Source organism: Centroberyx affinis, unplaced genomic scaffold (genome assembly GCF_046629955.1).
Source record: "Centroberyx affinis isolate AG114_WGS23_722 - 3 ecotype Tasmania unplaced genomic scaffold, CSIRO-AGI_Caff_v1 ptg003625l_1, whole genome shotgun sequence".
Lineage (NCBI taxonomy): Eukaryota > Metazoa > Chordata > Actinopteri > Beryciformes > Berycidae > Centroberyx > Centroberyx affinis.
The window spans coordinates 163,907-183,093 of NW_027281537.1; the positions used below are offsets into that span (position 1 = coordinate 163,907).

General features: G+C 43.3%; 1 protein-coding gene across 1 annotated transcript in view; it reads right to left on the minus strand.

Moving 5' to 3' along the window:
• The window catches only part of tusc3 (tumor suppressor candidate 3), an 89,410-nt gene that overhangs the window by 54,810 nt on the left and 15,413 nt on the right, over positions 1-19,187 (minus strand). Inside the window, exon 2 of the mRNA XM_071540358.1 lies at positions 2,304-2,473. Coding sequence (XP_071396459.1) covers positions 2,304-2,473 — 170 coding nt within the window. The remainder of the gene's footprint in view (positions 1-2,303; positions 2,474-19,187) is intronic.

Sequence of the window (19,187 nt, forward strand, 5' to 3'; positions counted from 1 at the left end):
AAACAGGGCTAGTCGTCACAGATTCCACAAGAAGCCACCCAGGTTTCTTGGTCTGGACTGTAAACAGCTTATGGGTGTGTTTATGCTGTATCCCTACATGATGTCAGCACTAGTAAGTTTTAGAGAGCCTTGGTCCCAGGATGAGACAAAGTTTACTGGCTTCCAGGCTGAAAGGGTTTAGGAGCTCCAAATAGAGCACGCCAGGCCACTGCAGGACCAAACAGGGCCAATCAGGGCTCGCAAGCTTTCACTGCAGGACAGAATAACTTGTAGCAGAGGAGAGGCGTCGAGTCACATGACTTGGACTTGAGTCAGACTCAGGTCACAATTTTAATTTCTTGGGATTTGACTTGATGCATGAAGAGAATACGTGGGACTAAGATCTTGTGTTTGTGTAAATGACTTAGATTGAAAGTGATGAGATTTGTTCCACCAGACAGCTGAATTTAAATTCTGTTTTCTGAATTTGTATGAACTGATTGAATTTATTGAAATTGAAACTGATTATAGAAATCAGACTCATAATGCTCTTACCAAGTTTGTATCCTATTAAAACCATATTGTATTAAAAAATAATAATTAAAGCAATATTAAAGCAATATTAAATTGATAATGGACTTTAAACTTGAGACTTGACATTAATGACGTGGACTTGACTTGGTAATCTACATTTAGACTACTTGACTTGAGACTGACTTGGGACTCCAGCAAAGTTGACTTGGTCACACCTCTGACTTGTAGGCTAGTCTGGCCTCACTAGCCTGTTTTCAACTACAGGACAAAAGGAGGGCTAGCCAGGGCCCATTAGTCTTCTTTCTACTACAGGACAAAACAGCACTTTACCAAGTAATAATACTTCTCAGTGAGAGTCAGTGAGCTGCAGTAGCATGTGTGGAAACAGTGTGTTTGCTCCAGACAACAGTAGCAACAGTAATTGTCTTTATTTATAACTCTTTCAATACATAGTTACAGTTCATAATGCTTTGTAAACAAGTGAATAAAAAAACAAAAAGGAAATCAAGTAAAAAGCAATCTAAGCAATGCAACAAACATTAAAAACCAAAGCAAATTCCAACTGAGGTAAGAACTAATTGGAGCCTTCTACTTTCTACACAGAGACATACTTAATTGGTCTGCCCGCAAACTCTACATACACAATCAAAATGGTATATGCTGTCTGTATTCACCATATTGTATACTGTAGTGTGTAGTGTGTGCATATTATCAACATGCTACATGACAATGCCGACAATCTACATTCAAACCATTGTAATGCCTAAATGCTGTCATGTCTCTTACTCTGTTTTACTGTCTTTTACTCTTGTCACATGCTGATGCTGGATAACAAATTCCCCAATAGCCATTACAGTATGTCCTGAAACAGCCTAATGATGTTTGCACAACTTCACATTTCTCTCACATCACCAGCTGACTGCTCAGATCAAAGCAGTACCACCAGAGTACATTTCAGCACCGCGGAGAGCTCCCGCCACACTTTTCATGTGAAACCCAGTGCTGGGTACAGAACTGGCCGTGGTGCTGAAACACTGGGCGAGTGAAGGGAGTTTGTTTGAATTGGTCTGAATCACTTTTGTTGTACGTTTGCCATTTGACAAACGTACAAGAATTTGTATTTGTTGAGTATTGTGGCCTAATTTCTGACAAATTAGAGTGAGTCTGGACACACATATGAAGACATTTAGAGGCGTATGATGAAGTCAATAACAATCTGTTTTAAATAGGGATACACTTTGGAGACAAACACGTAGCACTTTTAATCTTCTATTAAAATTCTGAGTTAGTGCTTGATCTTGCCAAGTCTCACATGGCCCTGCTGCAGATAACTGCCAACTCTTATATTAAAACTCACATCACACTGTAAGCCCACTATTGGGTTGCAAGTCATTGCACAGAGACGATTTTCCAAAGGTCTGCTCATTGCTTTTAATACTTTTAGTATGTAAGTGGGTAAGTGGGTCCTGCTGGCCTTGTTCTCTGGAATTTGCTCATTCCCATTTGGTAGCGTGCCTTTTGATCCAAATGTCAACGTGACCCACAGGTTCGCCTTACATAACACTGTTTTCTGTGTTCCCCAAGGTGTCTGAGTCTATATGTGTGTGTGTGGAAGGAGGGGTACGTGCGATATCAAATGAGTTTTGTGCGTGTGTGTGTGGACTTGCAAGAGGCCTAAGAAAGAAGAGGGAAGGAAGAAGAAGCTAGGCTAGATTGTGGAAATAATAATTAGTGCATGGGTCTTGGGAGTGTGTGTGTGTGTGTGTGTGTGTGTGTGTGTGTGTGTGTACCTGCAGACGGAGCACTGCCTCTGAGGCTGCAGGGCGGTGAACATGACGATGACAGAGTAGTTCCTGGGCGGGGCCTTGACGAAGCGACGGAACTTGTCCCCGTTCATCCGGACGACCGAGCGGCGGGAGGACCACTCCATCATCTGGTCAACCTTCTCCGACAGCAGGTTCTGGACGGACACGCACACACACGCACACACACACACACACACACACACAGGAGAGAGAGAGGACGAAACATTCCATAAGGATTTTCAGATTCAAGAGAGATGAATTACCTTTATCAGTCCAGCACTGTTCGGAAATGGTATTAATGCTAGAAACCCATTTTGGAATGGGTTTACTAAGTACCCCTTTAACCCCTTTAATACAGAATTCAAGCATTTAAGAGGCTCACATATATTTTTATATAACTGTGAATTTCAAATAGGGCTGGACGATAATCCAATATTATCATTTTTCAACATCTTTCTGTAGAATCATATTGTGATGATATGCTGATTTTGGGACATAATCCTGCTGTCTGAATTGATAATATCAAGCAAATTCTATTTAAAAACTCAAACAAATCGAGGTATGGTAGGAATATGAATTGAAATTTTAAGTTTTGTTTGACATCACACCTAGCTTTCCCATTCAGTTCAAAAGGATGAACCTTAACTTGATCATTGAACGTGATTTTGCGTGTGAGCCATATTGTGATATAGCCTATATTGATATACAACCTTTTTTTTCTGTTCTAAACATGGACAAACTGCATTTTGAAAGAAACAAAACCCTCGAAATAAACAAACCGACCATTAGCAGCTATTTCCTTTCTAAAACGATGCACTGTCCGATTTCTGGCGCGACAAATGTGTGAAACAACTTCTAAAATACATTCTGGGGTATTCCTAAAAATCCGCCGATATTCCCGGACTCCCCAGGACAATCGATCGACTTCCCTGACTTTCCTTTCTGGAAAACAACCGCTCCAGAACTCCATGGAAGTCTGAGGCTGCTTGGAAAAGAAGCTGCTGCTAGATGCGAGAAGCTAAATCTAAAATTTAATAGGTCTGACTCCGACTGGCCCACGCTGACTAATGGGATGGACACAAAGAAGCTGGAATACAACGCACCTAACCATTATTTACACAGAGAAGGAGTACAGACTTGGCTGTCTTTCTTTTGTGTGTGTGTGTGTGTGTGTGTGTGTGTGTAGGAAAAAGTCCCAGCCCCAGTCCTTGGCTGTGTTTTGAGTGTGTACTGTAGAAGTGTCTCTGCTGTTGATTAAATCCGGGCCGGCTTAGCTAAAAGGTCACAACACAGCCGGCGTTAGAACACAACGCTAAAGGTAAACAACAAACACACACACACACAAACATACGTGTGTCCAAGCATTATAATGGCAATGTTATATGGTGGGGTAGTTTAATGATTGGGTGTGTGTGTGTGTGTGTGTGTGTCTATCTGTGTTTAATGGGAGGGTCCTTGTCCTTGTGACGCTGTCTGTGTGTGTGTGTGTGTGTCTCTCTGTGTATGTGTTTTTATGTGTGTGTGTGTGTGTGTTTATGTCAATGCTAGTCTGTGTGTCATGGGCAGGTCCTTGTCCTTGTGTCTTTATGTGTGTGTGTGTGTGTGTGTGTGTCTGTGTCTGTCTATGTAAGTCTACCTGTGTTTTATGGCAACGTTCTTGCTCTTGGGCTTGTGTGTGTGCGTGTGTGTGTGTGTCTATGTAAATCTACTTGTATATTATGGGAATGCCCTTGCCCGTGTGCTAATGTGTGTGTGTGTGTGTGTGTGTGTGTATGTGTGTGTGTGTGTGTCCACGTACGTCGACCCGTGTGTTACAGCAAGGTCCTTGTTCTTGGCCTTGTGTCTTTATGGGTCTGTGTTTTGTGTGTGTGTGTGTGTGTGTGTGTGTGTGTGTATGTGCCCGTGTAAATCTATCTGTGAACCTCGACACTGTGTCTCATGGTAAAGTAAAGGCTAGGAGCGTCTAGTCAGACCTCTACGTGTGTGTGTGTGTGCATCAGTAACGGCAGGCCACCGCTCAGTTCCTACCAGGCACAACACACGCTCCGGAAAGAAAGAAAAAAAAACGATGAATGATGAAATAGTGAGATTGGCGGTGAAACGCTCGCTGTGTTTTCCCGGGCCTCCGCGAATCAAACGAAGCAACCAACAAATCTGTACGGAAAGCACATTTTAATCTATGCGGCGCGGCGTCTGTGTGAATTAGACCGCGCTGAATCTTTAACAAGGTCCGGCATGCATTTTTCATCGCGCAACTTTGTCCACCCTCTCAGCATCTTTCCGAGTTTGAACACACATACAGGAATATTGATAAACGGGGGCCTGCTGGGTTTTTTTTTTTTTTTTTTTTTGCTGTTGTTGTTGTTGTTGTTGTTGTTGTTTCGGTTTGAAACGGTTAATGTATTTTTTTTATTGCTATCATTTTACTGTGCAGTGGCACGCACGAAACAGATTCGATGTTATTGCAATGATCTTAAGGGGTTGAAAATGAATGTTTGTGGACATGAACAGCCGAGAAACAAGAATTAAGAGACTTTGAGGAGCTGCTGCACTTATGTATAGTGTGTATATACAGTAGTATATGATGCATAGTGTATATGATGCATAGTGTATATATGATGTAGTACATGATGCATAGTGTATATATGATGTAGTACATGATGCATAGTGTGTATATGATGTAGTATATGATGCATAGTGTGTATATGATGTAGTATATGATGCATAGTGTGTATATGATGTAGTATATGATGTATAGTGTATATGATGTAGTACATAATGTAGTGTGTATATGATGTAGTACGTGATGTATAGTGTGTATATGATGTAGTATGATGCATAGTGTATATGATGTAGTATATGATGCATAATGTGTATATGATGTAGTATATGATGCATAGTGTATATGATATAGTCTATGATGCATAGTGTGTATATGATGTAGTCTATGATGTATAGTGTGTATATGATGTAGTACATGATGTACAGTGTGTATATGATGTAGTACATGATGTATAGTGTGTATATGATGTAGTATATGATGCATAGTGTATATAATGTAGTACATGATGTATAGTGTGTATATGATGTAGTAAATAATGTATATGAAGTATGTATATGACCTATTATATGATGTATATGATGTGTATATATATATATATATATATATATATATATATATATATGTAGGATGTATATGTGTGATGTAGTATGGTATGTAACATGTATATAATGGTATATAAAGACTTGACTGTGATAAAAGGCTATATAAATAACCAAGACTAGACTAGTTATTATTTTTCCCAGTAGTGGAATATGTATATGTTATATTATTACAGTTCCTAATGAAAAAACAAGCCATTCCTTTTATCACCTCTCTCTAAATACCAGACAGAAATTGAATTATGTAGAACCTACACCCCACCCCTATCTGCTGATCCATTTTCCTCACTGTCCTTTCAGACTAAACTCGCTCAGATGAGATATGGCAAATGGCAAGTGCCCATTACTTTGACTTGATCAAATGAAACGATGACAAGATCACTGGACACCAACGCTGTTTGGCTTTCCTGATGAGTCACAGACGAGGAAATTCACTTATCCTCATTTTGGAAGGTGAGAGAGAAAGCAATCGCCACTTTATTACATCATTACCCAGATTTCCTTAAAAAAAACACGCAGAAACTAAGAGAAAATTTGATTTCTCTGTGCAAGAACCCACATTTTGAAAGCTTTTTGCGACCTTTTGGTATCATAACATCAATAGAAATACCAAAAATCGCCATCTCTCAACTTCTCCCTCTCTCCCTTTCTGCCTGTTCCTCTTTCTCTCTGTCCATTCTTCCTATTAGTGTTTCATTTCAATTCAAATCGGCTTCATTACAGGAAAGAAAACATTGTTCCCAAAGCAGTATGGCGTCAAATGAGGCAATATTACTAGATAAATATGAACAGATGACCAGTTATTAGACAAAAATCTATATTTATCAGTCTTATCAGCAGCAACATTCAATGACAATTAATTTGTTCCATTCAACTAAATGCAATGTCCCTCCTATATATAGATATGAAGGATTAAACATACTGTATATATAATGGGCATACTGTATGTGAATATACACATACAATACACACACATCCATCATATATATGTATATATATAATGGGGTATACAGTATGCATGTATCTTTCTCGCCCTCCCTCTCCATCCCTCTATCTTTCAGCACTTCTCTAGTAAGGGATCAAATAGACAGTAGCTAAATTATTTAGGGCTGGACCTCGCTCCTACTGGTAACTTGGCACAAAATCTCTCTCACACACACACACACACACACACACACACACACACACCAAGTCATAGGCTTGGGGCAGAACTGTGGACTAATCTCTCCAGTAAACTGCCTGGAGACAAACAGATAAAGAAAGACAAAGAAAAGAGAAACAGTGCAAGAGGATGAAGACGAGAGAGAGACATAGAGGGAGGGAGAGAGAGAGAGAGAAAGAGAGAGAGAGAGAGTCTAACATGTGTTTCTGCTGTCCTTCCCTTGTTCAGTTCAGACAACACACACTCCCGTACTAATGGGCCATGTATAATGAGAGGGGAGACTCACTAAGAAACACAGCTCAAAGGAGTACAACACACACACACACACACAACCACACATCCAGAGAGATACTAAGTGCTTGCTATGCACCTTTGCTTCTTTACGTCTTCAGTGTATGTGTGTGTGTGTGTGTGTGTGTGTGTGTGTCTTCCAGCTTTTTGCCCGTGTGCATTCAGCCCCAAAAGGAGAGCTGTCAGTCCTGTCTGCCAATCATACTGGCAGTAATGATGCACCGTCTTACCTACCTTCTGCACACACACACACACACACACACACACACACACAATTAAAGTCATGGCAGCTATGGTTCGTAGCAATCTGTTTGCATCTCTTTGTGTTCATGTGTGCACATATCAAGAGTTGAAAAAAAACTACTGATCCCTGTATGCCATTTAGACAAACACACACACACACACACACACACACAGAGCAGAACACACATGTATTACTTCTAGGGGAAATGTGAAAGATGATAAAGGCGCTGAAGAAGAACGGGAGGAAAAACAGCGAGGGGAAAGGTGGAGAGCGAGAGATTATGTGCTATTGTGTAGTGCGTGTTATCAAACCAAAGAATCATCTCAATATGGTTTCAATGAATAAACTTGTTCGGAGGGTTTGGAAAGCTGGCACTGCTTTGCCAATATTCCTGCTCCTGATAAACAGTCAGAAACACTACTTACTTACCATCGGCAGTTCATTTTATTTTGCTGATTTAATGGTCTAATTTAATGGTAAATAATGAACCTGTAAAGCGCATTTCAAAGCGTGCGCGAATAGGAACCGGCAGCTTTAGACCAAAAGCTGTATGTGCAGTTGTTGGAGTCGTCCTTCATCTGATGCCATCGGACTCTTTTTTTTTTTTTATATTCGCAAATGCTCGTGCAAATCGGGAGTGTTAGAATCTTTTGCCGGCGCTACTCGTGAGCAAAGACGGCAAATTAATTCATTTAGGTACTTCGGCTTGCCAGTTTCGTCCGGTTTAAAGCCAAAATAATCCCAAATAGGGGATTTTGTATTCTTTTTTGGCAACGAGCTCTTCCGTGATTGTTCGAGAAAAGGGCCGAGAATTTGGAGCCGTCCATGGGTGCTTCAACGGAATACCCGGGGGGGGCTTATGCAAATTTATGCCGTGAACTTGGGACAGGAGATCCCCTCTATTCCCGGAGCAGTTATCGTTTAGAGGAGTTGGTGTCACCTCTAATAAGCAGAGAAAACACCAACTATCGAGATTTCACCAGGGGAACACTTCGCTTCTTGGCGTCAGGTGAGCTACAGCCCATAGATACAGAGAAAAACATATATAATACTATTCTGTATGATATATCCCATTACACAGGGGTGGGAAGATTAGCCTTACAGCTGACTTCCCTACGAGCTGATTGGCTGTTGAAACAGGTGATGTACCTTACGTTCTAAAACCAGCCACTGGCCAAAGAAATCCAGATGGTTGATGGTATAAGATCCATCTTGGATCAAAACATGTGCAAGTTTTTGTCACAATAAATCTTTATCAATCTTTACCAACTTTCTACCTCGTTAAGATGACCAGTTTATTAAGCTACAAGACCACAGAATAACACAGGGAACCACTTTTGCATTTAGCCACAGCCAGTGTCATTTTAAGAATGGGTTGGCCCCCAGTTGCCTCCTATTGTGGATAATAGACTTGATTTTTTTTTTGCTTGAGCAGCCAATGTTATATGCAACTCTGCAGCCGTCGATCCAATAGTTTGCCAATAAAATCACTTATAACCCAATTTATTATACTTATTCTCAAAGCTTCCTGGTAAAATGTGCAACCAAGCAACACAAAATTGAGTTCCAGCCAGTGAGTAGACTATTGGGTGATAAACTGATGTAAGTTCCGGGCCCATCAATGTCATACATAACAGCTTTGGTCTACTCTGTTGCCTAGTTTTCAGCCAAGAAGTGATACATGGGTGACATCTAACACCAAGCAAATGGGTTGGCTATGAGCGAGGATAATGCTTGGAATATGGGATAAATTAATACGCTGGAACGGTGGAATAGTGTCTATAGAGCCTGTCCTGTGACAGTTACAGACATATTACATAATAATAATGACAACATTATTATTATTATTACCTTCATTAAGACAAAATGCTGCCTGCGAACTAGAAAGTAGTTGAAACCATTTGTCGGGAGCAATTCATGTGGCTCTGTTAGACCTTCAAGTGACTCCCACACAACCACAGTTACTGCTCCTGACTGACAGACACACACACACACACACACACACACACACACACACACACACAGAAATATGCACATAAGCACTCCAAACAGCCGCTGACCATTAAAAACATTTATTTTCTACCCCACTGAGCAAGGGGACGCTAAAGTGAGTCACTCTACTGTGTGTGTGCGTGTGTGTGTGTGTGTGAGGGGTGGAGGGTGTGAGTGAGTGAGTGTGTGTGGCACTCCACTGGTCTACAGATATGCTGTTTCACCCATCTGACTCTGTTGCTCACTCTATGAATGTCATAACCCCTCTCCCTCTCCCTCTCCCTCGCTCTCTCTCTCCATCAGACACAGACAAACATACACACACACACACATCATAGGTCACAGGCTAGGCTGCAGACCGGATCAGTAGCAGAACTGCGGACTAAATCCTCTCTCCATTTTCCCCATTCTCTCTCTTACTCTTTCTCTATCATTTTTTTTTTTATCATTTCAATCTTGAGTTAATCCTCAATTTTCTCTTCTCCTCCACTTTCTTTTCTCCAGTTTTCCTCTCCTCCTCGTCTTCTCAACGACCCCCTGTTGTTTTCTCATTTCTTGCAATGCAAAGCCGCTCCTGTGCGCGGAGAGCCGGCTGTTCTAACGGCTAAATAAAGAGTAAAGGCATGGTCATCCAAAGACCGAGAGGAGATAAGCAGCAGAGATGCAAGAACTGAAAGAGAAATAGCACTCAGAGAGAGAGAGAGAGAGAGTGAGAGAGAGAGAGAGAGAGAGAGAGGGACGGAGAGGATGACACATGGAGGAGTGTAGGAAAGCAGAACTGACTCAAATGCAATAATGCAATGATGACCGCACAGTGAGAGGTTATGGAGGGCAAGAGAGGAGTCAGTCAGTCGGCCAATGAATCAGTTAGTCAGTCATTCAATCAGTCGGTCAGTCAGTCAGTCACTAGCCAAATAATTGGCAAGTCAGTCAGTCTGTTGGTTATTTAGTTAGTCAGACAGTCAGTCAGTCAGAAAAATAATTAGTCAGTTTAGGGAGTTGGTAAGTTTGTTAATGAGTTAGTCAGTCAGTCAAATAATCAGTGAGTCAGCCAGTCAGTCAAGTGGTTAATTAGTTAAACAGTCAGTCAGTCAGTCAAGTGGTTAGTTAGTTAGACAGTCAGCCAGTCAGTCAAGTGGTTAGTTAGTTAGACAGTCAGCCAGTCAGTCAGTCAGTCAAGTGGTTAGTTAGTTAGACAGTCAGCCAGTCAGTCAGTCAGTCAGTCAAGTGGTTAGTTAGTTAGACAGTCAGTCAGTCAGCCAGTCAGTCAGTCAAGTGGTTAGTTAGTTAGACAGTCAGTCAGCCAAATAACCAGCAAGCCAGTCAATCAGCCAGTCAGCAAGCCAAAAAAAAACTGTCAAAGGGTCATTTAGTCAGCAAAATAATCAGCCAGTCAGTCATTCACTTGACCAGTAAGTCAGTCAGCCAAATAACCAGTCAGTCAGTCAGTCAGTCAAATAACAAGTAAGTCAGTCAGCCAGTCAAATAACCAGTCAGTCAGTCAGTCAAATAACCAGTCAGTCAGTCAGCCAGTCAAATAACCAGTCAGTCAGTCAGTCAGTCAAATAACCAGTCAGTCAGTAAGTCAGTCAAATAACCAGTCAGTCAGTCAGTCAGTCAAATAACCAGTAAGTCAGTCAGTCAGTCAAATAACCAGTCAGTCAGTCAGTCAGTCAGTCAAATAACCAGTCAGTCAGTCAGCCAGTCAAATAACCAGTCAGTCAGTCAGCCAGTCAAATAACCAGTCAGTCAGTCAGTCATGCAGTGCAGTGTGCATTAGACCGGTCCGGGCCCATTAGAGCAGCAACAGTGAGTCAAACCATGTTAGAGATGACCTCCGCCGCAGCTGCTGGAATTAGAGTAGATAGAAAAGGCATTTCCTGATGCATCTTGATAGTCTCCTTCAGCTCACCTTCTATCGCTGCCGTATCGTCTGCAGCACGTTGCTGTGGGAATTCAAATCGCTACACGTGCGGGCACACGCACACAACTCACAGTCCATGCCTCCATACAGTCAACCATCCCCCCAAAGAGACAAAACCCCCAAACTAAACTAATTTCATTGAGGTGTTGGAGCACATGTGCCACATTTCTCCTTTTTTTTTAGGTTGAATAAACGTTTTATTTGCCAAAGCTCGGTTTTCCAATAGCTGTTTGCCTGCTTTTGAAGAGTTTTGCCCCGAAACGCCGCTGATAACACAAAATTGAAACAAATTATGGCAACTCTCGCCCTTCGGCTGACAACATGATAACACTTGCCAGACTGGATTCTCGAGATTTTAGACATGTTCGGTGACGTTTAGCCGGGCCAGATGGGGGAATAAAACGCTAAAAGGTAACGACACAGAATTATGTAAAACCACACCGGGGACAAACGAGGGCTCCAGCAATTTGACTATGAAAACCCACGAAAAAGAACATGCCTCCTACATTTTTGAGTTCTGTTTTTGGGAGTAAGGAATGGGAGAGCTCAAAGGGGACTGGGAGACCGCTGCAAGCCAGGGGCGTCTACCCCCCCCCCCCCTGAAGTTAAGGGGTATTTCTTTTGTTGAAGTGACACCCAGATGATACGGTCCGTCCCGCGGGCAGCCAGTCATCTCGAGTGCGCCGGCCCCCGAATCGCCTCTCGGGATTCGAGTTGTTTTGAATGGGGGGGTGGGGGTGGGGGGGAGCGCCTGACCTATCAGCACTTGAGAGAAATCCGGCCGCCCGCTGACAGGTGTGAAGCTCCATTGTGCCGTCCCGAATCCCCTCGCATCGATTACCCCCCCCCCCCCCCCCCCCCGGGCCCCGTACAAAAGCGAATATGACAGATAAAAACATCATGTCCTTTCAAGTGCACTGGAGAGCAAACTTTTTTTTTTTTTTTTTTTCTTCCACTCCACAAGCGATGGTTGAAGTGTTGCAAACAGAAGGCTCTCTCTCCGGCAACGACGAGCGTCTCCGATTTATTTATGTAATTTTTTTTTTTTTTTCTCGCAAATGGCTGTATCATCTTTCACGGTGTTTCATGGCGAGGAGAGAGATGAGAGGAGGATGGGAGAATGAAATCTACGGGTTTGCTTTTTCTCGATATTTCTCTGCCCTTTTCTTTCTCTACCAGCAATTCTCTACCGATTGCCGTCTCCCTCTCTCTCTGTCCCCATCTCCTTCCCCCCTATCTCCTCTTTTCTTTCGGGGTGACTGCGCGTTTAATTTTATAACGCCGGTTAGAATGAAACGTACGGCCAATTGCACAAGTGCAATAAGTGAGAAAATGAAAATAAGTGTAGACGTGTCGGAATGTAAGTTTGCGTGGCTGATTTCTCTGCACACCGATGACTCTGCTCTGTTTTATGATAGTGATAATAAGAACGGACAATAATGCATACTGCATATGCACATTGTCACTTTACTGCACATATGCTACCTCAAGCTGGAGCTTTAGATAAGGTGAACAGCTTGTAATGCACATATCCAAATCCAATTTAATCCAATTGCCTTACAGAAAGTTTAGATAATATAAGATGAGACATTATAAGACCTTTCCAGGACTTGCAGACACCCTGTTCTCTCTCTACCCTTCTTTCCTTCCATTTCCTCTCACCTTCATCCCGCTCCGCTCCTCTCCCCATCCTGTCTTCTTCCGTGTTCTAATTGTTTAATCATTTCCATCTCTGCCCCTTACGGCTAAATCCCCTCTTTTCTCTTGCGCCTTTCGTCTTTTCTACCTCTTTCTTTTCGGAGAATTAATCCCGTAATCCCCCTCCGCTTCGCCTCATCCTCCTCCTCCCCCCCCCGTCTCCAACACTCACGTTTAGATCCGCACCACTTTCGATAAAAGTGTCCGCTAAGTGGCTGATGATAGCTTTAACACTAAACCTAATCCGTACCTTAAATTAGCCTCTTGTAGAAGTTTGGAGCAGCAAAAAAGTCCTCAGTGGCGGGACGTGTTTCATGGATTATCAACGCCTTTAAATGTAGCTCGGTGTCCTTTCGGGACAAAGGCATCTGTTATCTAGGTGGAGGTTTTACTGTGAGGCGTAAATAGGGTCATTAATGCCTCTTGTAAATGGAAGGCAAATTAATTACGTAATTATGTGTACACAATCTGGATTCACATGATAAAAAGGTGCTCCGTGTCGCTTTTTAAACATCGATGTATCATCGTCACTTTAATTGTAAAAACCTGGCATAATTACTATAAAAAAATGCTTGGTAGCCTCCAGCTCACGCCGGTGGTATTGTTAGTGATTGTGTTTGCTTTGGTGCCAGGTGATGACATTGCCTGTTGTACTCTATAGAAGGAGACATCACCTGGCACAAAGACCAGCCAATAGCAGATGGCCAGTTCAGTACCCAACTTTCCACCATTACATGTCAGGCTTCACCACAGATTTGGGTTTGGGGTTCAGTTACTCTTAGGGTGTAAAGGGAGCCACACAGATGCACATGTGCACACAGATATTTGACCGTTAGTCACTGAGCAGTCGGGGATTAAATGCCTTGCTCAAGGGCACATAGATCTGCAGTAGTTGTCTTTGGACGGGGGACAGTCCAGATTCCCTCAGGGGTTTGAGCCGTGAACCTTCCCCACAAAGAGCCTACAACATTCGCTCCAGCCGCAATCCCTCTCTCTCGGCGGTCTAAACAGGGAGCCATTGTAAGTGAATGGGTCACGGCTTTGGCCATCAGGCCCCTATATGGTTCCCTCCGATTCCCCCATTGAGAGGGGGATTACTGGAAATTGGCCTCGGATAACACGGGACAAAGGATCAGCGATGTCTCGCACGCGCGCACACACACACACACACGCCGTCCTTTGTGAGAACCAGCAAGAAAATCCTCGCAAGTCAATTTCTGGTAATTGTAGTGTACTTATGAAGACTTGTGGACTTTGTGTGTCGAGTTAAAGCCGGTATACTTAAAAACGCACGCGCACGCACACACACACACACACACACACACAGAGGGAGACCCGGAGGGCTAAAGAGATGAGGACGGGAGCAACACTGGTCAGGGAGGTTGGATGTTTTCTGAAAATTGAAGGAGACAAAAGGGAGGGATGGAATGAAAGCAGCGGAGAAGGAGGAGGTGACTGAGAGGTCGAGGGAAGGAGGGATTGAAAATGGGGCGGCGAGAAAGAGAGAAAATAGGAAGGACAGGGAGGCAGAAAAAACAGCAGGTAAATGGCGGCGGGAGCTGAGGAACGAATGGCGAGGGGGGGGGGGGAGGGGAGGAAATGTTTGGAGACGGGGGGGGGAGAGAGGGAGGGAGGGAGGGGATATGAGGATGGAGGAGAGGAGTGATGGAGATGGACAGATGAGTAAAGGGATCGAATAGATGGAGCAACAAAGGCCCTTTACACACAAACAAATCCCCAACACACTCGCCTGAAACTCACCTTGGCGGCCATCACACACACACACACACACACACACACACACACACACACTGTCCTACAGGAGATCACCTGTGAGGGTAAACAATCAAACATGTTGTTTGCCTCAATTTGCTGTCCGTTTTCAGCAGACCACACACACACACACACACACACACACGACATTGGAAAGGCCAAAGGGTGAAATTGGGTGAAAATGTATTCCGGGATTCTTGAAGGGATGTAAACAATATTGCTTTTTATAGGGTGAGACGTGAACACATTTAACATGAGACATGTTTAGTGTGTGTGTGTGTGTGTCAACTCCACATTTGTCAGCCCATAATCTGCGATACCAAGAAAAACCATCACCATCACGGAGGGGGGGGGGGGGGGGGGTTACAGGAGGGAGGCGGATTTGTCAGCTTATCTGCCTAATAACAATCATTTAAAATAAATGCATTTTTTCCCCGCCTTTGTCCGCTCGTCTTTCCGTCCGTCACCCACCGCTGATTTGATTTTATTCATTTTTATTCCCCTCCCCGTTTAGCGCTAGCGGCTGTGTCTCTCCGCGACGCTTATGGAATAGCGAAAGATTCGTCTGGCTTTTTTTTTTTCGCTTACAGATTACAGCGTCTCCCCCCCCACCCCCACCCCCCAAACCTCCGAGGCATATGGTGTGACATTTTAAATCTTCTGTCGTTTCCCTTCCCCCCGGGGCGCCTGTCACACGCTCTTTTTTGTGTTTATTGGTTTGGGGTAGCTGCGAGTTTCATCGAGTTACATTTAAGACTTTTTAAGGCCGTTTTAATGCCAGTTAGAATGTGGCTTAAGACCAATTTTGCAATGAAAAAAAAAAAAAAAGAAAATCGGAATATAAATAAGGTCTGCGTGACTGGGGTGAATTCTGGGTTGATGAGTGTGCAAACCGTAAGATTTTCAAGACCTCTGAAACTAAATTAAAGAGTAACTAAACCTCACCCAAATCTGTGGTGAGGCCTGACACCTAGTAGGTTACTAAACTGGCCATCAGGTGATGTCACCACCTGTTAGAAGGTGACATCACCTGGCACAAAGATCAGCCAGTAGCAGATGACCAGTGCAATACCCTACTTTTCACCATTAGGTGGCAGGCTTCACCAGAGATTTGGGTTTGGGGTTTAGTTACTATTTAAGCCTTGGAAATTCTGTATATTCAGTTTAAGTAACATGAGTTAAGACACTTAAAGGCTTGGTGAGGGCTTGCGGACAGATCCAACATTGTACAGTTAAAGCTTGATGAGTCCACCACACTTTAAATTCAGTATGCTCCAAAAATATTTGAACTGTGGCATATTTTTTTGGATATTTCTGCCCCTGCGCACTCACCACTTCAGATGTCAATACAGTGAGAGTGAGGTGTAAGTGCAGACAATCAGCTTCGATTGGTTCTTTTTATCTGTGCGGCATGAGCGGGGGAAAGGATGACAGCACCTCGTTTGTGGTCACCCTGTTTCAGGTGCCAAAAGTATTTGGATAGATACAGATTAAAAAATTAAGAGTAGTTATCTCATAGAGGTAAAAATAAACCTCGGTGAGTGTCGGGGAATTTTAACCTCACAGTCGTTTTTGGCATCCAAAGCGATAAGAGCAAAGAGCTGGAACGTCAGGGAAAAAAAAGTGTATCAAAGCCACTCTGGATAGGAGCTAAATGCCTGAAAGTTTCTCTACTTTCCTTCTCTCTCTTTCGCCTCCCCCCTTCTTTCTCCCTATCTTCGCCGATATCTTTTCTCTGGGGGGGGAAAGGCACAGACACAAACACACACACAGCCCCAATTGCATTTATGGGGCGTCAGTGCAGTTTGATTTTGTTATAAAAGGCAGCCCAATAAAAACGGAGGATGGACAGAGAGGGCAAAAGGGGGCCGGGGTTTTTTACTATGAAAACAATAGGGAGCCGGGGCGAGCGGAGGGGAGTGCGCGTGGCGAGTATACCGCTCGCTGCAATAAAGCCGAGGGATGGAGGGATGGAGGGAGGAGAGGAAAGTAAATGAGAAAAGGGGAAAGGGAAAAAAAAAAAAAAAAAAAAAAAAACGGGGGCGGCGAGGAGGGACGAGGGAAACGGGGGAGGAAAATGACGCGGTGCGGACGGGAAAGGGAGGCAAAGAAGAATGCAAGAAAGACAGAAAGAAAGGGAGAAAGAAAAGCAATAACAGCGGAGACAGTCGGGTTCAATCACAGGTTTTACCACAGGTTCTTGGGTTATCTGTGACGGTGGATATAACCAGAGGATATAAGAGACAGAAACAAACAGTGGAAAGGACTGTGTTGACAGTTGTTTCAGGTTGGGGAATCTAGGTATACATGCCAACATGTTATGCTGGGAATACACTACACGACTATTAGCCTGATCAGAGCCATAACTCATTTCAAAATCAAGACCGAGTCAAGGCTGGTTTTGGCCGGTCGCAATGGATGGTCGGCACAGGTGATCTTGTAGTGTGTGAGGGTTTTTATCACTTTAATCTCTTGCTTCAGACCAGAAGGTACCATCGCGATTATTTCAGATGTTTATTACGACTAAAATCCGTCTTGTTGCTCGACTGCAGTGTGAGCTGATCAGCAACACAAGTCTTGTAGTGCGTCTCCAGCCTTAGTGTTGATTTTTGACATTGGCACCGATACACGGACAAGTGTAGCGATTTTTTCTGAAATGATACCATTAAAAAAAGAAGTTTTACATAATTTAAAATGACACGAGTTGTTTAAAATGCAATAACTGTACAAGTAAACTTTTTTTAAATTTTGTTCCATCAATTCGCTTTTCCATCAACAAATGCAGGGCAAACCTACTCTGCATGTAAATAAACATGTTGTTTTTTTCAAGGATTTACATTTAATATGCTTTAATATGCATTTTATGCAACCTTACAGTAGTAAACATGAGGTGAAATTTAAAAAAAAAAACTACAAGATGCAACTACTCCACCAGGTTGTTGCTGTGCATGAGCATTTATGAGATTCAGCGCTCTTGAACTCAGTGTGCGCTATGTATGCTAAAATATTAAAATATTACAGTAGTGAAACATCCCTTTTAAAATGGTCTAACCACCTCGTTACTGGACAAATCGGTGAAGTGGGGAGGCTGAAAGGAGAGGAATTTTTCTCGGGTCAAGGCTAAAAATCACATTTCACTTTTTACTTTATACTCTGTGCCTTTAGCGGAGATTGGAGAAACTTTTCAGGAATAAAGCGATCGAAACCAACTTCAGAGTAAAAACAAGAATGAAGAAAAAGGCATTTGAAACCAGTTTGAAAACTACTGGGATTCTTCTTTAAAAGTAAAAAAAAAAAGAAGGGCACAAAGCCTAATTGGTACAGTCAGGTACAGTGTGGGAGACATTTTGTGTCTTAACAGCGCCCCAGAGATGTGTCGCACAGATTCGAGACTCCACGACAGACCCCCCCCAAGGGTCAGCTATGGGTGCTCTTGAGGTTTAATTAAGCGCTACGGGGGGGGGGGGGGGGGGAGAAAAAGAGGCGCAGCTTGATGTGCGGCCGCATCTCTCTCATCCGTCTTTGTTTGATTAACGAACCTGAAGCAGTTCAGTCAGAGGATGAGAGAGGCTGTGATAGGGTGTGTGTGTGTGTGTTTGTGTGTGTGTGTGTGTGGGGGGGGGGGGGGGGGGAGTCGAAAAAGCGCTTTTGACTGATTAAAGGCTAGCATTAGCATATGACCTCCTGAAAGCACGCATGAGAGAAGAGAGACTAGAGAGGGGGGAGACAGATAAGGGCACGCTGGAAAAAAGTGCAGGAAATTAGGAAGGGGAGGATGAGGGGGAAAAGACGAGAAAAGACAAGAAGGTACAAACAAGTCCAGGTTGTGTCTAGTCCCATGGCGTGTGAATAAAAACGGAGGGGAAGAATCAACACTCCCCCGTTTACTCCAATGTTAAAAGTCATGATTTCTGTCTCTTTCTACTGAAGATGCCGTCATATTTTGGAGGAAAAAAAGAGGAATATAAACGAGAGGAACGAGAAGAGAAAGAGACAAGAGACAAGAGACGGTGGCAGCTACTTTGTGTGTACAGAAAGTAAAAGAGGGAGGAAACCGTGGAAGTGAAGGGAGCGTTCAGTCACTAAAGGTCATCAAGTGGTGAGCCTGCCCGCCTGCCTGCCTGCCGGGTCGGCTGCCTTCCCCTCTTTCTGTCTCTCTCCTCTGTGACCTTTAGTACCTCTAAACCCTCCGTTTACCCCCCCCCCCCCCCATTTTCTCTCCATCATCATTTTCAATGGTCAAATTCAGGGGCACGATGCACGTATGAGCGTCTTTCGCGATACGAGCGTAATTGGCTCAGTATGCTTCCTCATTAGCCTCTGGAAGCTAACTATAGCATTAGCGGTTAATCACTGTGCGCATACGTGGGCCTAATTAGCCTCGGAAGCCTTTGACATTGCTTATTTGCATCTGCTGAGGTGAGCACTCTTTCGTACGGGACCTATTAGACATGGAAGAGTAGTGGCTTTTTAATACGCATCCGAGAAGAATCTCTAAATACCCTATATATATATTTGTGTATATATACGCTTCACTAATTACTTGCACGGATTACCTTAAAATAGAAAATAGAAATTAACCTCAAAGGGTAAAATCTATGGGCAGTGTGCAATTTGTGGAAA